At 43.3% G+C, this 23,684-nt stretch overlaps 1 protein-coding gene across 3 annotated transcripts in view; it reads right to left on the bottom strand.

The window, feature by feature from the left end:
- The window catches only part of DSP (desmoplakin), a 50,762-nt gene extending 28,739 nt beyond the window's left edge, over window positions 1-22,023 (bottom strand). The window contains exons 1-6 of one of the 3 annotated variants that reach the window (XM_048839802.2): window positions 21,246-22,023; window positions 9,783-9,885; window positions 7,563-7,711; window positions 6,423-6,597; window positions 2,538-2,666; window positions 722-772 (exon numbers count right to left, since the gene is read on the bottom strand). In XM_048839802.2, coding sequence (XP_048695759.1) covers window positions 722-772; window positions 2,538-2,666; window positions 6,423-6,597; window positions 7,563-7,711; window positions 9,783-9,885; window positions 21,246-21,439 — 801 coding nt within the window. In that variant the 5' untranslated portion in view covers window positions 21,440-22,023. Of the gene's footprint in view, window positions 1-721; window positions 773-2,537; window positions 2,667-6,422; window positions 6,598-7,562; window positions 7,712-9,782; window positions 9,886-21,076; window positions 21,160-21,245 lie in introns of those variants that run through there. The other 2 variants (XM_048839803.2, XM_075125386.1) reach the window with 2 other exon arrangements.
- Between the last annotated feature and the right edge of the window lie 1,661 nt (window positions 22,024-23,684).

Raw genomic sequence — 23,684 nt, forward strand, 5'->3', positions numbered from 1 at the left:
TGTTGAAAATAGACAAAGTGTCTGGATTTATTAAGTAGTGGGATCCAGAAGTCATCAGCCTCTGAAAACATTCGGTTCAAGCATAAATATAACACCATGACTCAGTATTTGTATATGTTTTGTTGAGCGGGTTTGGGTTGTTAAAGAGGTGCATCTATTTACTTCCAAAAGGAGGAAATAGTTCAAGGAAGTCCCACTGATCTAAGGAGAAACACAATGTGAGATTGTTACTGGTACAACCATTAGCAGAGCCCAGCAAGGGATAAAACTGCTGTAGACCAGAGAGTAGTGAACTTCAGGTACCAAATAGTAGGGACTAAATTGCACAGGCAAGAAAGATACCAAAATATATATATAAAGAGAGAGACTAAAAATGAAGGGGTCCTTTTTTGCTGCTCCCCCTGCTAAGTCCCATTACTACTAGTGCCAACAGCAGAACAGTCCCCTAGAAGTGGAACTCAGGTCAACAAGATGCATAAAAGAGTATGATACAAAAGTGCAAATTAAGACACTGTCAGCATCTATGTTTTAAAATCCAACCTTCAGTGAAGACGAAATTCACCCCTCTGCAGACTGGGCTGAAGTGGGACTGGCAAGGTGCACAAGCTGTGGGCTGGGCCTCTACACAGGAGACTAATTGCTTACATTTGATACATTAAGGATAAAATAATCAAACAGAGCACGCATTCCAAACATGTCAGAGGTAAACAAATGTGCTTACCAGCAGGGTTTCATATTCTTCTTCTAGCTGATGAACTGCAGCCTTCTCACGCTGAAACAAAGACAATAATTATTTAGTGTGCTTTGCCTACTGACAAACCTAGAGATGAGAGATCTGTGCCTACTCTAGGATGCTTACCATACTATAGTGATGGGTGCCACAGACAATCCTAAATCAGATCAATATTAGGGCTGAATGAACTCACACTCTGTCTCATGAACTGATGTCAGATAGGCTCAGTTGTCTGCTCGTATTTCCGTTACAGGAACTAAAAAATCGTGCTCTTATGACCCAATTAACTAAGCCCCAGACTGCACACTTTGGCAAAGCTTTCCGCAGGGGGTGGAGCAGAGCTCCAGCACCCTTTGGGCAGCACCAGGACAGTCTGACCATGCTTTGGATGAGCAATCTCCCCAGTGCTGTTTGGTACGCACATTGTCTCTGTAATACACAGAACTGCTCCTGAAAGTGGGTGTCCCATGCAATTACATGGAACAGACACATTTTTAGAACTAGTGGATAGCCTTACAATTTTACAATGCTATGCACACACAGCACACCCCTGGCAGCAGCGTGTAGGGTCTGTCTAGATACATGCTGCAATGAAAAGCAATTTGCATCCACGCTGCAGCGTGTAGCTACATACATCAGTGAACGGCTCTGGCAGAGGGGAGGTAGCGGGGAAAGGCTAGGCAGCATCCAGCGACAGGCAAAGGCTCTAGGAGCAAGGAGGCAGTGGGACCCTACATTGCTAAACATAGCAGTGTAGATGGGCGAGACATTGCTTGGGCGTATAGAGAGCTGTGTAGGGTATATACCCAAGGGTTCAGGTGTGTCTTTCTTCACCTAAGCAGTGCTTCACCATCAACGCTGCTATTTATAGCCATGCTAGGGAAGAGAGTAGTGTATGTACCCCACACGCCGCTGTAAGGAATGTGCACTGTAGACATATACCCAGAGACAACACAATCTCGTGGTTTGGAGCATGGAGCTGCAAGTTCTTGTTTTTAATCTCAGGTCCGCCGCTGACTCCTTGCGGAACGTCAGGTAAATCACATAGGGCTAGATTGTGCCCCTTCTTACTTGTCCAAGCAGGGGAGTAAAAAGGAGTATGCTCCCCCCAAACCACCCCCCCCCCCGACCCGACCCCATTCTGCTTGGCCGAGAAAGACACACTTAGGTCTTGGCTCCAGGTCTGTAGCACACAGCCCTTGAGCTCCCATGTGACCAAGTGCATGGGAAAGGAATAAAGAAGGGTGGACCTTTGGCTCCCCCATTCCTCCCACTTGTGGCCAAGTATCAGGCGGATGTAAGCACCACCTTTTAAAGGCCTGCCCCAGTCCCCACCCTAGAACCAAAGGGGAACAGGGAAGGTGTTGTGCCTCAGAGAGGTCAGACAAAATACCTGCCTGGTCTGCTCCTGGGGTGGAGCTGTCTTCACAGCACCCCTTGCTCACGGCTGTACTTACAGGGCACAATCTAGCCCTTAATCTCTGTGTATCAGACTCCCCTAGCTATAAAATGGGAACAACAATGCTGACCTACCCTCCTGAAGTGTTGTAAGGATTCATTTGTTAAGGTTTGTACAAAATTATGCAATTCCACATCATTGCTCAATATCGTTATCTTCATGGAGATATTGGAAAAAGAAGGGAACAGCAAAAAGGGCAGGGGGGATTTCAAGCATCCGGGCCTAAAGCTGCTGCAATCTTGACAGCCAGGCCTTTTGAACAGAAGACACCTGGCTATCCTCACTGCTGCAGTAATTTTAGCAACCTGTGGATATGAACTTAGAAGGGTGGAGAAAGTCTATTACCAGATCTGTTTTCAATTTGTCCAGATGCCATCGATAGTCCCCAATGGCATTGTGAAATCTCCTGTGGTCATTAATTTGTTGCTCAATAGCTGCTGCATCAAAACCCCATTTCACTAACTCCATTTCAGCCTAAAGAAAAAAGGGAAAGCATGTCTCGTCATTTGCAATAAGGCACATATTACCCAAAACAAAGCACCAGCGAAACACACACACAGGGAAATCTCACTCTAGGAGGTAAAGTGTACAATGGAGCAAAAGGAAGCTCAGAATAGGAGTTTAAAAGTTTCTTAAAAGTGAGATCTATTAGATGGTGTAACAGGCTTCTAACATAGTGGTTGAGGAACCATCACTTGAGTCACTTAAAACTGGACTAGAGAAGGTATATTTTCATCTCTAGTGGGTCTGAGCTAAACTGTTCCTTTATGTTTCCCAGCGTAACTTAATTGACATCACAGGAGCTGCTCTGATGTTTCTGGAAACAGAATCTGGCCCTGTGACTCTATGAGATTCAGGTAGCTTGTAAAAGCACACGGAGCCAAATTCTACTCTCAGTTACACATCACATTTCCATCAAGATAAATTACAGTAACTTACAGACTTCAATAAGGGGCAGCACAGGTATATCTAAGAGTGGAATCTGGATTATAGTTTTAAGATGGGAATGGCTCTGGAACACATTGTCCGTCTGGCCTGTTGATACAGTATATGCAGTTGTAGCTGTATTGGTCCCAGGATATGAGAGAGAGAAGGTGGGTGAGGTATGTCTTTTATTGGGCCAACTTCTGTTGGTGAGACACACAAGTTTTCCAGCCACACACAGCTCTTCTTCAGGTCTGGGAAAGATACTCCTAGCCTCAGAGCAAAATGTGAAGCGGAACCATTGTTTAGCATAAGTAGTTAGCACATATGGTAAGGGACCATTCAAGACACAGTGGCTTATTGGTAGGGCCCTACCAAATTCACAGTCCATTTTGGTCAATTTCACAGTCATGGGATTTTAAAAATCGTAAATTTCATGATTTCAGCTATTTAACTCTGAAATTTCACTGTGTAATTGCAGGGGTCCTGACCCAAAAAGGAGTTGGGGGGGAAGGGGGAATCACAAGGTTATTGTAGCCGAGGTTGCAGTACTCCTACCCTTACTTCTGCGCTGCTGCTGGCGGCGGCGCTGCCTTCGGAGCTGGGCAGCTGGAGAGTGGCGGCTGCTGGCTGGGAGCCCAGCTCTGAAGGCAGAGCTGCGGCCAGCAGCAGCGCAGAAGTAAAGATGGCATGGTATGGTATTGCCTCTCTTACTTCTGCGCTGCTGCTGGTGGGGAGCTACCTTCCGAGCCACTCTCCATTTGCCCACCTTTGAAGGCAGGGCAGAAGTAAGGGTGGCAATAGCGTGACCCCCCTCAAATAACCTCGCAACCCCCCACTGCAATTCCCTTTTGGGTCAGGACCCCCAATTTGAGAAATGCTGGTCTCCTCACGATATCTGTATAGTATCGGGTAAAAGCACACAAAAGACCCAGATTTCATGGGAGGAGACCAGATTTCACGGTCCGTGACGCATTTTTCATGGCCGTGAATTTGGTGGGGCCTTACCAATTGGTAACATTTCTATTTGGGAAGCTTGCAATGTTGAGGGAAAATCTCTAGAAATGTTCTTTGAAAAACGTTGAACCCAGGCAAAAGCTGACAGCAAGGATCACAATTCCTTGTTTTAATATTTTTAAATACCAAAGTCCATTAAATCCATTACAAGGATGATCAAAATCTTTATGCTTCCAACTGTAAAAACACAGCCAAATCACTTCTTTTGATACTTGGCTTCTTCTATATTATATATAGAGATTTGGTTCCACGCTGATAATTGCCAAATATTATCTCAGTCTGAGAGAGATATCGATATGTATATACGTAGTGTCTGTGCATACAAATACATACCCATATCACTCTTGGGCGGAGATCACATCAGGTAATTATTAGTCTGGAACCAAATCGCTATGACTCAGCATTGCAATACAATTACTACTACAGTACCTGTTATCCTGAGCCACACCCATGGTTAGGCAGAGCTGGAAAGATTCCAACAAAGGAAGCCATTTTCTACAGTCGGCCATCTAGAAGTTACACAGGACTTTGACCCTTTTCATTTCAGCTAAAGCCCAAAGTGTTTGAAGCAGCAGCAACCGTATGTGATTGCCTGTGTGTAAATAAGGGGTGGCTGAATTCCAGCTCACTGCCCCTCTGTTCACCATGGAAAGTCAGTTGGGATATTTAGCATCTGATTCTCCTACCAACAAACCACCATGAAAGAAAAATAAAGCACAGGCAGAAAGCAGCAGCTGCTGTGAATGATTTCCCATGTATCATATTACTAGGGGAAACATGACCTTGGTCCTGTAGCTGGGCTCTGCATAATAGATCCTAGACTCCAGGGGAGTGAAATACAGTATGTATTGTGCAGTACAGGGAGCAGGGAAGAGTTCAAAACTAATGTGAACTGTCAAACAAAAAAAAAAGTGCTAAGGGGCCAAATGATGGCCGCCCCAGCCTGGGTAAGCTAAGGGAACTGGCATGGGGAGTGAACCCTCTTCTTCCTCTACAGGTTCTATGCAGGATGCAGCCAGAAAGCCTGTGCTCTCTGTATACAGGTAAGCCTGTCTGAATGGGGTGTCCCGTGTTAAGTACGATGGCTGGTGGGTGAGCTCTGGTCTTCACACTGGCTTGAAGCTGGAAGTCCCCCCGTGCAAGCTACACCATTTCCTAAACTGTAACAAGGGCTAGCAGTGAGTGTGCTCCTCCCACAGCATGTTTGGAGGAATCATACCTACTCCTGGCCTCTGCAGGCACAATGCTAGTGCATCTCCACTTCCCCACCCACCCCTACAACATGCCTCTGTCTGTGTACTAGAGCTATTACAGAACCCACAGCACTGGAGAGTGACTGGTATTCACACAGGTGTGAAGGATTGAAGGGTGTGTGCAAGAAGCTTATCTTTCCTCATGTGGTTTGCAAAAAAGCCACCTGGCAAACACTAAACAGAAGCTAGGAAGAGGGGGCCGTAGCCGTAAGTATTATCATAAAAGCAGATTAAATAGTTCTTGGTTTTGGAAAAGAAAGATAGAAATCCAAATTTCAAGGCTGGATTGGTGCAAATTCCAATTGCAGCCATTTTCTCCCACACCTCCCACCATCCAGATAATGGGTGCACTCAAAGGGATATATCAAGTCATAAAAATAGGGTAACCACCTCATCAGCACAGAACCAGACTACGAGGTTATAACAGGTGTTTTTAGCAACTTGTGTACACAGCTACCTGGTTATACAGACAAATGTGAATATTGCACATGCAGCCGGGGTACATTTTGAACATTTGTCACATCTGAAATGCTGCTATTTAGGGAATCATTTTTGAAAACTTAGTCCTCTAACTAGCAATGCTATTTTCCTACTCTAGCTGGGATGTAGATACAGGAGTGGGGTACTAGCTACAGCATGCTGGCCAAAAGGATAAAACCATGGCAGATGGTCTTCACTGGACAGTGGGTAAATACGGTACAAATCAGAGGCATTGAGGTATATGTGAAGGCAAAAAGGCAGGCAGGCAGAGTGCAAATGCTGAGCACTAATCTGAAATAAATAAATTGTTATACCATCTGGGAGCCACCTTTTCTCCCTGTTACATAGGGTTCTGGATCCTAGTCTTTATTTCAATGAAAATACATATATATAATGAACTGCAATTAAAAGAAAAAAGAAAGACAAGACAACGCAACATTGTCTCACAAGTGGTTTTTAAAATGTTTTGATGGTTCCCACAACACCACTGAGTGTGAAGTGAGGTTCAACGCTACACCATTTTTGACCACCCTATTTGTGCTTAGGATAGATTTACCTTCTGCTGCCTCATCCAGCCCAAACATTCACTGGTGATGCGTTTGGTGTACTCATCCCAGCCTGAGCCGCTCTGAGAGGAATAGCAGCCACCACCCTTAGAGCTGGCCCTCCGGACACGAGGACCACTGATGGCTTTATAAAGGGCACGCATTTGCTCTTGAAGCTGAAGAAGCCTGAAAAGGGAAAGGAAATAGTTAGCATAAACCAGGAAAATAACCAGAAGAGATGTAAATAAAGCAATTCCCATCTCCTACTGAACCAGTAAGTGTGCAAGAAAATCCCCCAAATGAGCCGACTGAGGAACAGAACCTTGACAAAAATCTCAGAATAGCAACTGAGACATATATCATAAGAAGTATAATGCTACCAGGCCCATTGAGTGGTATTGCCCTGCCCTAGCATGAAGGGAACTGGAGTTTAGTTCCATCTTCTGATCTCTTGCTTTTCTAGCAGCAGGAACTGTCAGCATTTCAGAGGCAGCAAATTTGTGTCTGGTGAGAAGGACAGTCAGTCCCGGATATCACTCCTTACTCGTTCCTCTGACTGAATGGGGAGTGACGACGACAGGTTCAGAAGGAAATCCTTGCAATCCTCAAATGAAGGATCATTACTGTAGGTCAAACAGACAGAGCTAAATCCTGTTTGCTAACGCTTCACACTAAAAAAACCCCAGTGGTGTCCACATGCAGCAGCAAGTCTCATATACGTACACGGAAAGTAATTATTTCTGCTGGCCTCTGCTGCAGAAATGCCTGTGTACACAGCACACAAATCTCATGAAAGCTATCTTTTCTGACAGCTTAGGTGGCTTGGTTTTCCCCCAGCTTTATATGCACAAGGTGTGACACAATTCACATACAAAAAGGAATAAAATGGTATGTGCTTTCATGTGCCAAAGATTCCGTACTATAAGGACAGCATGCTGGACCAGATTCTGATCTCAGTTACAGCATAAAAGCAGGGTAATTTCACCGACTTCAGTGGAGTTACTCCAGATTTACACTTTTGTGTAAACAAGATCACAATCATTTGTCCCATTGCTAGTTGGGTTTTTAAAGCTCTGAAGGCATAATGAGAAGGCTGTTTATTTACAATGTGATGGGACCACATTCCTCTTGTAATTCACCAATGGCAGTACCTTTTCTGATACAAATCACAGGGCTGGCCCATTTGCCTCATCTCTCTGATCAGTCCATCGAGGATATCCATATTTTCATTAGTCTGCGCAAAACATTCTTCCAGTTCTCTGTTCCTGCTTATTTGAATGCCATCCCCATATTTCAATTCCTAAAAGAAACAGAAGAAAAAAAAAATCATAAATTGTACAAATTCCAGCTCAGTAATTTATTTACAGAGAGACAATGCTTTGATCTGTTATCAGGAGCAATTACATTTAAAAGGTATGACACACTGCACTCAGACAGCTGGTGAACTTTTTGCTTTCAGTTCTGTCAACAATCAATAAATAAGAAATTAATATTAATGAACATTATGATTTGAAATGTGACTATTTCGGAATTCCTTCTGAATCTCCTCTTCTGTGATTATACTTTTAAATAATAATTAATGTCTCTGTTTTTGTTTTATTTCCCACTATACCAAAATGCCAGCACTGAAGATACAAATCAAATCCTTCCAAAAAAAAAATTATAGGCTCTTAGTACACATAGCTTGGGTTTCCTTGAATCCAGCATTGGTACCACCATACTAACCCTCAAAATGAAAAATGTCTCCATACTTGTCCACAATGATCACATTTCCCACGTTGTTGTGTTAAGAACTGTGCCTAAGTCCATTGACAATTTCACTGAAAAGACTTGGATGCATATGGTCTTTATAAACACCAGAGATGAAATCCTAGCTTCATGGAAGTCAATGGCAAAACTCCCATTTACCTAAATAGAGCCAATATTTCACCCCAGGAATCAAATCCCAATGACCTTATGGAGGGATGCTTTGCACTTTCAAGGGAGTAATAAGTAAGTGCTGTGCCCCAGTGGGAATTGCTAGACATTGTCCTGATTCAAGCGAAATACCTTCTGAAAATCACAGAATGCACTCACCCTCCATGGGGCCAGTGCTATTAACTTGGGATAGAGCAAGGATAGGCCATGGCCAGCCCCTCTCACATTCCTCCCTACCAACTTGTGGAGGCTGACACTAATTGCTACCTCAGAGGCACAAACCAGAATGCGGACAGCTGCTGCACAAGGGGTAAAGGATCCCTGACCTGTCTCCCTACATGGGACCAGTCACAATTGAACATGCATTTTTTCCCCTCCACCTTTAGGCAGGCAAAATTCTTATGGACTTCACACTCTTTGGCCCCAAAAGAATAAAAATTAAACAGTGCAACAAGTGGCACAGAGCCAGAACGAAGCACTTCTTTGTTTTAACTCCACTGAAATAATATTCGGTGAAAGAGACAGTATTTGCTTTGGCACTGACATTTCCAAAAGCATGGACACATGTGCAACGACTCAGAAAAGGAAACAAAACTCTGAACCAGAGAGTTCATTCCTGGAAGAGATTAGTGCCCCCAACGGGCCCTAAAATGTAAATTTAATTACATCCTCTGCAGAGATTGTGGGTTTAATTCAGATCTCCGTGACCTCAATCTCATCATCTGCTCAGCATCCTGAATTCCCTTTGATTTCAATCAGAGTTCAGGGTGCTCAACACCTGGCAGGACCGAACCCAGTTACTCCAGTGTAAATCCAGAATAACTCCACTGCACATCACTGACCAACTCTGCATTTACACTGGGGGAGAGCAGAACTGGAATGGATACATTTAAGAAGAGACAGCTAAGGGGACCTCAGCCTAGTTTTATACCCTTCCTTACCAGTCAAGATATAGCAGTTTTGCACAGGGCTGGTTCAATTTCAGGGCAACTGCAGCTCAGAACACTTTGCTGAACAAATACAGCAAAGTTTGGGGGAGCATATAAGTGGCCACGCCATTTAGGGGGATGGTTTGCCCTGACAGTGGTCTCAGTCGAACATTGAAAATTAAAGCTGGTGTGATTAATGTTCCATGGCAATTTTCACAGAAAGTGTGTTCCTTTTTCTTAATCAGAAAATCTTGGAATTAATTTTTTTTTCTAATCAGCTCTAATGAAAAGTCAATCGGAAGTGAAAGGTACATGTTTCAAGAGTGAGATCTGAAAAGGATACATAGTATTTCAGGACAATAGACAAAAGGCAAGCTTTCCTTTGCAGAACAAGTGAAAGGATCAGTGAGAAGAGGGAAAGTGGGATTTCAACTTTGAACCAAAGTTAATTGTGTGAAAGTTCTGAAGTACCATTACCTACAGTGTTAATATTCATTTAGGATAAGCAAAATAAAGGGGACTCACAGGCTGCACTATAAGTTCAGCACGCATCAGGCAATCCGCACAATTCTGCAAAAGATCCTGAATGGTGTTCTGACGTCTTGACATGGTACCGGTACCATTTTGACTGGGAGGGAAAAAGAGGAATAGTAGAATGAAATTTGAAGTACGAATTAGGTTTTAATTTAAATACATTTTTCAAAGGAAGTAAGAAATTCATATTCCCAACAATTAAGGACAGTGATATGAAACAATAAATTTAGTCAGACTTCCCAGAGATCAATATGCTGCATCTGCCCCTCCTATTTTATCCTGCAGAGAAGTCAGAATGCTGACTCTGCCCCTCCTATTTTATCCTGCAGTGAAGTCAGAATGCTGACTCTGCAACATCATAACAATCTCTGTGGGAACAGGCTGTAATTCTAGAAGCACAGGCTTGATGACAACTTCAAGATAGGACCAAGCAGAAGGGAGGAGCTGGCACCTGGTAAAGGAGAAAGTTCTTCTTCTAGCACAGATCTGTGACCGTAGCAGGGGAACATACCCATCATACAAGAGTAACAAATTCCTTAAATTCTTCATAGTCTATACCAAATAGTAGCACATAAATCTGTATACATTATGAGCCTGATCCTGAACTTTGGAGTGCAAAAGGAATGCAGGATCGGGCCTTCTACACTCTCCTATGGAACAGCATACATTAGAGCTAGGAAGATGTGTGTCACAACTGCCTGTGTGAAGTATTATTGAATTTAACGTAATCATGAGGCTAGGTGCATCAAGTATCCTTGTATCAGAGGTAATATTTGAAGCTACCACAATGTCTTAAAGGCATTACAGTAAGGGAACTGCATGAGCACTTGTTCTACCAAATAATAATAGTAATAAAAAAAATTCAGGGCTCTAAGCAAAAACCTGCTACTAGATTTATCTGAGGTGTTAAATATGGGTGCCCAAGTTAAGTAGATGGGTCGGAGTGGAATTCCTTTTTGGGTGATTATTTGCATATGATCTACTGTATATTGCCATTCACCTATAGATCAAATGACCAGATAGTGCCCATGTACAGGTTTTTTTTTTTGTCAGTATTTGCCTATCTTTCGATTCAGCCACCAAAGCGAAGCAGTGGTAGTTGAACATGGGTGAGGTGCTTCAAACTGGGAACCACCCCTTGCAGATGGAATCACAGCTCCCAGACAAACTCAGACTGTTCCTAGGTTTATATTTCCAACATATCCTGCCACTGAAAAAGAAATAAACGACTGCCAGGAGACGGTAAGAAACGTATATGCTTCCTGTACTAACCCAGCTCTCTGTGTACCATGCTCACTGTATATAGAATTTTCCCATTACAAATTGCTAAAGACCCAAATCTTCATCCCAAGTAATTCCACTGACATCTAATGAGCGAGAACCTCCTCTGAAGTCAACAGGAATCTTTCCATTGGACTTTGGATTAGGCCCTATAACAACAGGTTTTCAGAACTGGGCCTTAAGATACTAACTCTAAGGATACAGGCCTGGATTCTCCCCTGCTTTGTGCCACCAGCACAAAAAGGCACTAAATCCTTTGCTGTAGCTGGACACACGAGGATCACTCTAGCGCAGGAAAATCCTTTAGTGGTGAAGAGCTGCTGTAACGGCTCCTATTGCACCTACCTCCCTGCAGCTAGCCAAGGAGGGGTGGTTGGGGCAAAGAGGTACGATTGGGGCTTCTCTGTGCCCCAGCAATAAGCATCTGCTGGAACAGCCAATGGCAGCCAGCACAATTCAGAGCAACGCCTAAGCGGCTTTAGGTTATTCCAGGAGACCAGAACTGGAGTACAAACAACCCAAGACTGGAGAAGCACAAAGGTGACATAAAGCTAACTTTCCACGCTACAGCATGCACTGCTCGGCAGCAGCACAGGATCTGGGCCATATGCACTCCTGGGTATTTCAAACCAGACTGAAGAAAAGCCAAACAGCATGGACTCGATTTTAACCCAAGCTCCTTTTCTACAGCCATAATTCTTTGTGGGCTCAGCTGATGTCTTTGGATCTCCAAGTACCTGTCTCCCCCTAAAATCTACATTACAACAATTGCACCTGCAATTATTTGCACTCAAAAGACAAAACATAAAAAGGGAGGATTCTTGTTAAGTGGCCTACATTTTTCAAGTTTTGGTTTTTTGTTTTTTTTTTTTAAACTAGCATATAAGAACAGTATTTTTGCCTACTGATTTTTAGGTGCCCTCTCTGAAAGTAAAATGCCTTACATTCACAGGAGTTTTATGTAAGGACCAGATCTTCAGCTGGGGCTAAGGAGCATAGCTTCTTTGACTTCAGTGGAGCTCTGTGGATGCATACCAACTGAGGTAAGGCACAAAGAATGTATGAAAATTCCAAATGGTCCATTATATCAGTCTAATTATCTCCAAAGATGATGAAGAAAATCCTTTCCAAATAAACTAACCTACTACAACCATTTAAAAGACTGAAGAACAAGTATAAATCCAGGAAGTCTACACGTATGTGTGCATTAACTGTGGCATGCACTGACTAGAGAAAAAGATCCCTGTATCTGAAAGTACGAGCTTCTGTACTTCAGCATCAGTTTCACTTTAAAAATTTAGAAAGACTAACTCCAGAAATAAAAACTTTGCTTTGGTGAAGTGCAACAAAAATAGCTCTGCATAGAATCGCCAGGCAGGTGTAGCTATTTGGTGCAACAGCCCCAGCTGGTGTAAGACAGGGTAGCTCCAAGAAGTTAATGGAGCTATGCCGATTTACACTAGCCAAGGAGCTGGCCTTTGCAGAGGATTTTTCTGCACAAACATGCACTCACATTCAAAAATGTCCCTCCTGTTTTAAAACTAAAAGAATATGGAAGTGAACTTTCAACTGAGAACTCGTTAGAAATATTAGCTAATATAATGCCTAAACCCACTTTGATTGACACAGAAACTCTACAACAGTGGCAGCAAGCAAATCTAACCGGTTGTTGAAATGTATACCACCTCTTATGATATCAAGGATTAAATATCACTATGATTTTTCATCAACATGTTGCAATCTCTTACATTAATACACCATAATATTTTTCACTCTCTAGAACTGTAAAGTACTTTATAAGCAATACAGGGTAGCATTTTCAAAAAACCATCAGCCATGACCTAACTCTTTGCTCCTACTTAAGTTAGAGGAGTTTATTCCTGTTGAAGTCAATGGTAAAACTCCTCTTGACTTCAATAGGAACAGTTAGGACAAGGCTGCATTCCTTCGAAAATCCCAATCATGCTGCCTAGCAATCATATAGCCAATCTTGTGATGGAGGCAACAGACAAGTGGATGAACAGCTGGGAAGAGAAGCTTGGGCCAGAGAAATCAGGGCAAAATCCCACTTCTTGTAAAATGTGATATGACATCTTTAATATTCATGCATGGAAGACAGAACCTTGATTTTTAAAGGCTCATCCAAATGACCAATACACTCCGCACTCAACTCCATTTATCCGATGCCTCCGACGAAGTGAACTGTAGCTCACGAAAGCTTATGCTCAAATAAATTTGTTAGTCTCCAAGGTACCACAAGTCCTCCTTTTCTTTTTGCGGATACAGACAAACACGGCTGCTCCTCAAACTCCATTTATGTTCCTCACAAGGATGTAGGATCTAGTTAACCCTGATGTGATTCAAACCAAGCGAGCTGCTACAGAAGCATCATTTTGACACACACATCTTCAGAGACTGTTTGAGATGAAACAGACTTCCAGATATGAAAATAAAGGATTGTTGTTGTTATTTTGTACTGAGATAGCACACAGAGTCCCCAGTTAGGGATCAAGGTCCCGTTCCACGAGACATTGTACACACACACAGTACGAAGATGGTCCCTATCACATATGGAGTCATTCTTTCACTTAGTCTAGATGAACCTGTGATTCACAATGTCAAAATCAAATAACCTGTCTATTTAGATAGAGGGAAAAATCAGAGATGAGGTCTTTTGCCTGGACTTCCAAAACAAGAGTGCACTGACTTTTACTAAATATGCATTTGGGACCTGATTCACCATTCCATTATTCTAGTTTTACATTGTTTAAGTTAATGGAAACCCATGGAATTACACTGGCATAAGAACAGAGTCTGGCAATGGCGAATCAGGCCTTAGGTCTAGAATGATTTATAAATCCATATTTTTAATTACATCTCAAAGCCTTAAAGAAGAATATTTATTCTGATGCGAATTCATGACTTCCAAAAGCATGTTATTAAAATATCCTAAAGCAGCAAAGGAGCATTTTGCGCTTTTATGTAAAAGTATTGTGTATAGCAGAACAATTTGATTTGGGGGCAGAGATGCAGCTTTTAAAACATAGGGCAGGGTTGTGTATTTTGCAAAAAGTCTAGCAAGTACCATTCCAGGAGGAGCACCAGAAGGGAATGAGGCAGAATCCCTCAAAGTTCTCCTTGTGCATTGAAGGCATGCACTTTGCTCCATTCATTAGGATCATCACTACTACATTAGTCCTTGGTTCTCCATGAGGGAGCAAGGCCGCAGCTCCTCAGGGATTGCTGTTGTGATCCTTGCTTTGTTCAGGAGCAGGAGATTTCATGAGCAGCTCCCCACACCCACAGAAGGGTGGGTCTCAATCTGGTCCTAACTAATTATCCTTAGATTTTAAACCATGTTTTCAATTGTGCACGTACAGGACCTCCCACACCCAATCCTATATATGCCTGTTAACTAGCAACAATCCTCACAACTCCCAGGGGAGGAAAAAAGAAAACATTACTTTTTAAATGAGAAAGAGACACTTTCCCAAGGCCATGCAAGGAGTCAGCAACAGAGCTGCACTAAGCAAGAACTCGCTTACAGTTCTGAGCCTCTTCTCCAGCATCCAGTGTTGCTCATTGTTAGTGTTATTAGAAACATTTAAATAGTCTAAAGATTTCTTACATTATAGGTTTTGAAAAGAAGTGATTTCTCCTTTGTAAACACTTAAGCCCTGATCCTCAAGGGCAGCTGAGCTGTTCTCAGTACAGAACCCAAGGGGTCAGCAGCACAGAAGGGATGCAAAAAGGCCAAACCTGTGTGTAAAAGGCTACACATCAAAGGGCCAAAGACACCTAAAGAAGGCATTCAATGGTTGGCCCCCCAGAGAAACAATTTTTCCTGTTTTCACAATTAAAACAAGTTTTTAAAATGATCTTTATGCTCAGGTTCAAAGACCCAAGCAATTGCTATATGCAACAAGCCAACACTTGAGAAAAAAAAAATCATGTTTTTTTCCCCACTCTCTCAAACTTGTCTGAACAAGCAACAGATTCATCAAGGTATTATTTGATATGCTCACTCAGCAGTAGTTAATAAAAACCTGAACTGGATTCTAAATTCTAAGAGCAAGTGATGTATACATCATTGTTTAAACAACTGCTGAACAGCTTTATATTTGCTGCCTGCTAGTCACAGGTGGTCCTGAACTTGGACACAAAAGCACTCCAATCAAATACTAACAAAAGCTGTAACTTGCGTGTTATAAATTTTATATGCTCACAGGAAAATACAAATGAGAGATATTTTGAAGAGGAGCATATAAAAAAGTAGCTACATATCTAGTCACAATATTCAAACAGATGTAACCAAAAATTAAAATACCATAAAACAAGATTTGTTTCCCAAGGCGAATGCATGAAAAATCAGGAATATTATAACTGAGTTTTCAATATATCACTTTTGTTACAAATGCTAATTTTGCATATTGAAGCCTCACCAGACAGACTCATCTTGTGAGGTGCTGAACAACTTCTGAGAGATGGTAAGCATCCTCCACTCAAGAGAAGTTAAGGGAGCACAGCTCAGGAGGCTCAGTACCTTGCTAGATAAAGCTCTTAATCCTGTAATAGAAAGAAAGACTTGGGTGAAATCCTGGCTCCAGTGAAGTCAATGGAAAAATTCCCACTAACTTCAATGGACCCAGGATTTCACCCAAGTTGCAGACCTTACGTATGCAAAACTCCCACTGACTTCAATGGGAGTTTCTTCACTGTTAAAACATACAGGATTAAGCCTTAGAAACAACAACATTTTCTTAAACACATTATTTATCTGCTAAGTAGAATATGCTTCACTAACACTTACCCACATAACTTTGTCTTTCCCATTCTTAAATCTCAAGGAGCATGGAATTGGGCCCAAAGGCTGTAGCTTAGTGTGCAGATCCAGGAAATATACTTCTTCTAGCAGAAGCCTCACTTGAAAGAGAGGCCAACACAGCTACAACTACACTAAATACATCACTTGAAAAAGGCTTCTTTCCTAGGAAGACAGCTTGTAAGGAAGTGGTCTCACCCACTCTCCTGTAAAGAGCGAGTTATGAAAAGTGACAACCTGTTTTTCTTCCTTATTTCCCAAACAATTCCCAATTGCCCACCCCATTTCTTGCTGTGGGTTTTCTTTTGCTGACCTACAGACAGTAATTAGCTTTGTTAGTTTGATGTGCACTTGGCAAATTGATAGAAAGCAAAGAACACAATCGTCTGATCTTTTTATTGGTCACAGCAACGGCCCACCTCACTCACAGCTTGAGACTGTGAAGGGGTAGCAATATTATCAGTGAAGGGGAAGCAATCTTATCAGTGTATAGCAAATGCCCTGTAAACCACAGCAATGCTCGATAGGCAGGAACAAAGGAAACTCCAGACTTTTCTTCCCAGTGTACTGTTTGTTATTCTGCCAGACCCTACAAGTTACTTCAGGTCTGGTATGTGGATTTCCCACTCCCTTGCAACTTGCTGGGCGTGTGAGCTACAGTACTTTCAAAATAGCTCATGTATTTAAGTGAATTTGGATTTGTAGCCAAGTATTATCTGCCTGATAATTAGCTATAGAGTGAACTTTTATCTGATCTTCGAAATGACAGGTGAAATTGCAGAATTTGACACTGTCTTTTTTTCCCTTCATAATATATTGGATTTTATCCCTAGATAGCAAAGGGTTAGATAGTCAATTGCCCGATGAACTGGCAACTGGTGAGAAGTTTTGTCAAACAGTATCTACATTCAGGACTCAAGCTCATCCAGAGTTCCCAGGCTAGCAGAAGCTGGGAATACAGCAGAGACAGCATACTCAGCCCTAAGGGTAGGGAGTGCCTAACACTGCTCTGTGAGTAAGATGTTACTCAATGCAAATAAGAGGGGGAGGGGTGTAGTCCCCAAAGCAGCAGGATGAGGCCCCAAATGTAACCCTACTGATTTTAAGATTAAGCTACAGTAGCTTTTGCATTTTAAAAAAATCCCAGTTTTGGAGGTTTAACATCTCCACTGAAATCTGGCATACAAACTGCCAGCCTGAATGCCATTTATAAGATTGACTGAATAGATTATGGCCCCGATCCTGCAGACCTGCTACAGGCAGAACTCTCAATTTCAATGGGAGCTCTGCAAACAGCACAGCTGCAGGATCAGGTGCTAATTATTTTCTAGTTATACAGTAATAAAAATGTCCTTATATCTTTTGGACACATCCCAGCTAAACACCTAACTGATTTTAGAAACATCAACCTTTGCAAAGAATTATTCCTCAGACTGGGGTAAAGATGTTCAATGTTTTGAAGAGAAAAGTTTCAAACATTTTGGACAAATGCATTTCATCTCTCTGTTTATAACATTAATTTCTCATTCACACAAAGGTGCTGGAACTACGGGTGCTGCCGCACCCCCTGGTTAGAAGTGGTTTCCATTATATACAGGGTTTACAGTTTGGTTCAATGGCTCTCAGCACCCCCACTGTACAAATTGTTCCAGCACCCCTGCATTCACATGAAGTTTTGACACAAAATCTTATGAAAATGGGACCAAATCTAAGGTTCCATGGGGAGATCTCCCAATGGAGTCAAGAGGATTTTTAGTCTGAACTCCTGGCAAGATTTGGCCTTGTCAGTAAAAAGATGAAAACAAAGGATAGGCTGTCAAGAAGAAATGAAAGGATGTTGATGCTAGACCTTTAACGACAGCACTCTCAATCAAGTCCAGATTGAAATGTTATACCACTATTAAAAAAATAAAGAAAAGCTTAATTAAAATGAGTGTTAAACAAAAATAAATTAAAGGAACCTCATATCTGTCAATTATTCTGGTTCAAATCAGGAGAAATTTAGGAATAATTCCAATGAAGCCAATGTAGTTACACTGGGGTAAAACCCATAAAGGACAGACTAGAGTAGAGGAGGAGTGTATTCTTCCATTAATTTACATGCATAGCTTATATTAAATGTTATTAACTGGATTTGTGGGTGAGCTCTTGATGGCAGAATAAGCCTTAAGAATGTAACACAGCCTGTGTATCTCGGAGTTAAAGTATAGGAGATCTCCATCAAAAGATTCCACAACTGAGTGATGCTACACACCACTGGTAAAACATCGTATTATTACAGTTATACAGCAATTTAGAGTTCAAACATGAGTAGATATTATAATTTATATTATTACAATATGTGTAATAATAATATATTGGTTTGTAATAACAATTATCTTTAATTATGACGTGAGGGCACCTTATCAGAAATAAACTAAACTAAGAACCAGAAGATTGGGCATCTAATTCACAATAAACAAACATGTAATGTTTGCTGTTGTGTGGCCCACTAATAAAGGATTGTATGTACCTAAGCAGAGTTGCAAGTTGCAAAATGTATTTTATGGAGGTATTTGATTCAATACAGTTTGTTTATACTCGTCTAGTTCCTTTCACGCATTCCCGGGAAGAAATGAGACAATGTGCCATCAAAAAAATCACAGGGTCAAATTCTACTGTAAGTCAGGGTTGCACCATTGTATAGCCAAAGAACTCAGCTGAAGTCAATAACTTTAATAGAGGTACTCCAGATTTACCAAAGTATAATTGAGAGCAGGATTTGACTTAGAGGGTTTATCTTTCATGCAGGCAATATCAATGTATGATTGAAGTAAAATATATATGCTACTTTTCAGCCATGTGAATCACGAACCAAAAGGATTAACTGAAAAGCTCTTTTCTATATACACCTTGACCAGACTACAAATATTTGGTAGGGCCAAGTTCTAGCCCATAGTTTCTCAAAGTCTTCAGTAAATCAGAATTTGACAACTAGGACCAAGACTCACAAACTGAACTATGTAGAGAAATTCTTCTTGGGAGTACAGGGGTCTAATCTGATGAAATCCATTACAGGGTCATGGCCTTAGATTGTAATGGCTGGCAGAGATTAGAAACAAATGCAAGAATTAATAAAAAGCGATTTCACAATTTATGGTCTGGTCTACATATAAAAAGTTTTACTGGCATGACGTCAGTAAGAGCTGTAATTTTTCACTTTCATAGTTATGACAGTAAAAGCCCTAATATGCACACAGCATTATATCAGTATAATGTGCTTTGTACCAGCATAGTTTATTTCACTTCAGCAAACCAGAACAGACTGTACAAGTATATGGCACTTTTATACTGGTATAATTGCATCTACACTAGGGGGATTTTCCTGCTTTCACTATCCAATATTGTAGTGGCTCTAACTAGTACCTAAGTCCTGCAGAGAAAGCCCCTCTATGAAGTAGAAAAGTGATCCAAGTAATAATTAAAATTATTCTTTGCTTGCTCTCAAAGGACTCACAAAAATTAGCTTACTTAGAAAACAGTAGCAAACTCCAATACAATAAGCTGTAAATAGTACTAATCTCTGAGTTGACTTCAAACCTGGTTCACAGCAGTTACAATAAACCAGAAATGTTTATGAAAATATTCTGTTATTGGACTGCCTCCACCAACCCTAAGGCCAACTAATTATTTTAAAGGATTTTCTTCAAAGAATTTGACGGGTGGGGGAAAGGAGATAAAAGGTTCTGAATTACACAACATGCAGTTTTCAAAAAAGTGTCCTGTATTACAAGCTGCACGCACTCACAAAAAGTGGACCCGGATTTTGAAAAGTAAAGGTGAACTCCAAACTAGTTCTCTTTTTGTCCACCTAGACAATCCACTCGAATTTGCTTTTCCTAACTACTTAAAAGCACCTGACAGAATGCTAAGAGCAACAGTGATTGATGTCTCCCGTTAATAAGCAACACCGACGCCATTACAGGAGTCTTTATACGGCCGAAAGTGGAAACTTCTACACAAGCTGTCAACCCTGCCACGTCCCTGCTCTGGATACGAACTCAGAGTTAGAACCCCATAACGTCAAGCCGGGCTTTGTTACAGAAACAGAATAAATAGCACTTGGTAACCTTCGATATTTTTTTTTAAAGCAATGCATCCAAACAGCAACAAAGACAATAAGGCAGCTTGATCCCTTCCAGGGTACTGAACAGCAACAACCCCCAACAAAATCACTTCCCTATTATAGGTTTCAGAGTAGCAGCTGTGTCAGTCTGTATCCGCAAAAAAGAAAAGGAGGACTTGTAGCACCTTAGAGACTAACTCACAAAAGCTTATGCTCAAATAAATTTGTTAGTTTCTAAGGTGCCACGAGTCCTCCTTTTCTTTTTCCCTATTATAGTGTTTGCACAGTCTTTCAATGGTTCTTTTTATTTTCATTCCATTTTGAGATGGCTAGAGGCTGCTGAACCTTCTCTTTGTGTTATGGTTAATTTTGCTTCGCCCACAGGCAATAAAATACCATGGGCGTAGATGAGTTGCAAAGAGCTTTATGACAGGTTTCAGAGTAACAGCCGTGTTAACAGTCTGTATTCGCAAAAAGAAAGGGAGGACTTGTGGCACCTTAGAGACTAACCAATTTATTTAAGCATAAGCTTTCGTGAGCTACAGCTCACTTCATCGGATGCCTACTGTGAGCTGTAGCTCACGAAAGCTTATGCTCAAATAAATTGGTTAGTCTCTAAGGTGCCACAAGTACTCCTTTTTTTAAAGAGCTTTATCTAACAGCTTCTGAAGAGGCCCAGATCTCCACTCCAAGGGAGAGTAAAAAGAAAGTCTGCAGAGCCAGAGAGGATAACAACCAAAAATGTTCTTGTATTTCACAGGAAGGGAAATCAAAGAGCACTGGCAAGGTAACGGTTTCATATTTTAACAGATAAACGTCCAGGACACAGACCTTGTTCGGCACATGGAATAAGTAACTTATAAATAACTCCCTCTTCGTGCAGGGAGTATTCTCCTTTCTTCCTGCCCAAATGTACCAAACAAACAAACAAACAAGGAACTACTGAGGCGAAATGAATCGCCTGCAGAAAACCAGCATGCAAAAGTAGCAGTAAGTTACAAACTTCAAGGCTCACTCGCGTTAGAAAGGCGTTTGGGTGGAATAACTCGTCCCCTACACAGTGTGCATCAAGAGTACCTGAAGGGGAACAGGAAGAGGTATGTCTGCAGGTTCTCCACTCATTTGCAGCGCCTGATCTCTTCTGGGACTGAGTCGCGACCCCCCCACTCTGCCTAGCAAGGTTTCCTTTTTCTTTTCGCCCGCGATCCCGTTGGGGGACACACGGCCGGCCCTCGGCTGCACCTACCCGTATCCCTCCGAGCTGAAGTCCTGTGCGTAGCTTTTCTGGATGGTGTACATTTTGTGGGTAGCATGGCTGCTGCCGCCGCCGCCGCCGACCACATGGGAGTTCATCTCGTAGTGCATATCCGGGCCGGATTCGGCTCCGACCATCCGGGACATGGTGTTGAGCCGCGGGTGGGACTCGCCGTTCATGCTCATCGCGGCGGCGGGCAGGGGCTCAGCGAACGCACCGGGGCGGACAAAGCGATCGGGGCAGAGTCATTCAGGGCCAGGCCGGCTCCCAGGGATCGGGGCTGCGAGCACCAGGACGAAAAAGGGACGGGGGGGCGGGACCGACAGGTGGGGAGGAGAAGGGGGGAAATGCCAGCGCCCCTAGCTGGAGCGTCTGCCCAGGAAGGGTAGGAGGGGGACAGACTTACAGAATGGGGGGGGGGGTTGCAAAGGCACAGGTGTGCAAAGGGGGGGGTTGCAAAGGCACAGGTGTGCAAAGGGGGGGGGGCGGATCGGCTGTCCTCAGCGGGAGGGGAAGAAGAGGGGCCTGCCAAGCAGAGTAGCGAGGGGAGCAGGAGAAATGGCACCGGCCGGGTATAAAACTAAGCAGAGCGTGGTAGGGGCGCAGGCGTCTGTCTCCGCGGTGCCCAGGTAGGAGCAGCAGTGGCAGGAAAGCCGGGCTGCTGCAGGTGGTAGAGGAGGAGGAGGTGGTGAGGTCTAGTCCCTCCCAGCTGGCGCAGGACAGGCGCAGCCACACCTTTTGGGTGCTTTTTTAAACAATAACAAGCCTGGGCGTGGAGTCACCGCCGCTCCCATCCCTCCCCCGTCCGGTTCTGTCCTGTCCTCGCCTCCTGTGTCTGGCTCAGGTTCACACGGCATCTGACTCCCGCCCCCAGCCCAGCCGCTTGCTCTCAGGGCGCGGGGCCCCTGGCCAACACACACACACACGAGCTCGGCTGGGCTCTTCCTTTACAGAGGCCCCCAGCTCCACCCAACCACCGGGAGGCAGGGAGACGATCAGAGGCAGCGCATGGGAGTGTCTCCACGCAGGGGAAGCGGAGCGCGCTGTTCCCAGCTGCGCAGCGGTGCGTCCGAATGACCGGCTCATTGCAGATCCCCCTCCCAGCGAGTTGCCGCCTTGTGCAACTGTGTGGCTGTTTTTATTAACAGCTGGGAGCCACGGCTAGCTATTTGCATTTCTATGGATGGTTTCTCTCTGTTGTCCGCTCCACACTGCTCGTCCCCAGAGTCAGCAGCGGGCTTCTCGGGTGTGGATGACCTACGCGCTCACCCCCACCCACCATGCGCAGCGTGCAGGGAGCCTCCCCTCGCGTGCACTCACGGGTTAGGCACGACTATCGCTGCAAACTTTCCTGCTCGGAGGGACTGAGGCCTGGTGGCTTCCCCTCGGGCAATGCGAGGAAGTAAGGCTGAGGTGTGGTCACACCCCCTTCTAAGCCAGCAGGGGCAGAACTAGGCAGCCATAGAGGGAAGGCCAGACTGCACAAGTACTGCTCCTACCGGAGGGTAATTTTCCTAGAGCTTCTACTAAGATAGTAGAGAGCTGCGCTGCACCCAAAGCTGGCACCAGTGCCTAATAGGTACAGTCTGTTATAAATGGCAGAACCAATACAGGCACAAAGAGACAAAAGAATCTGCATTAATAGAGCCATAGCAGGGATTGATTTGGACCACCATGCATGCCCCCAGAAGGGTTTGCATTGTGTATTAGTAAATCACCATCTCATCACCACTGTCAATAAAGTCGTGATTCTGGGAACATTTTTCTGTTTATGTGGAAAAGATTCCTACCGTCCAAATCAAATGCATCGCTGAAGTAGCGCTGCATTTCCTGTGTCAGCAAAGGAAACGTCTGAGTTGAGTAATTTGCGGACTTTGTGTGTCTCTCTCTTGTATGGGGAGCTGGAGCATGTGTGTGTGAGAGAATCTCTTGTATGGCGCACAGCGGGAAGAGGGTGTCTGTGACTTTTGTATTGGGGAGCAGGGGTATCTTTATCAGGAACCAGGGGTCTAACTGGGCTGACTCACCCATTGCTAGTTTTCATTGGTGGCTGCCCTCTTGTGCTCCAGAATCTATGCGGTGTTGTTTTAATTAACAGCTGGATTCTAGGGTTGGGCTGGTCTGTTCTCAGTAAAATGTGGAGTCAGCAAAGATATCTATAAGATGCATTATGGCTTCTTTATCCTCAGGCCCCTAGGCTAGTCTTGAGGATCAATTTAGAACAACCTCAGGGTCATTATAAAATTGTGCTGACTTCAGTTTCCAAGGAGCCATTCTAGCTCCTAGGAATAGCCTGCATGGGAAGGGCATGTTGGGGGCATGCCTGGAGAAAAGAGGAATGGACATGGCCTGATTTTTAGAAGTGTTGGGTACGCATTGATCTCACTGAAGTCGAAGGAGTTACTCTGGGAAGACACCAGTGTAAATTAG

The sequence above is a fragment of the Caretta caretta genome, chromosome 2 (assembly GCF_965140235.1).
Source record: "Caretta caretta isolate rCarCar2 chromosome 2, rCarCar1.hap1, whole genome shotgun sequence".
NCBI classification, from domain to species: domain Eukaryota; kingdom Metazoa; phylum Chordata; order Testudines; family Cheloniidae; genus Caretta; species Caretta caretta.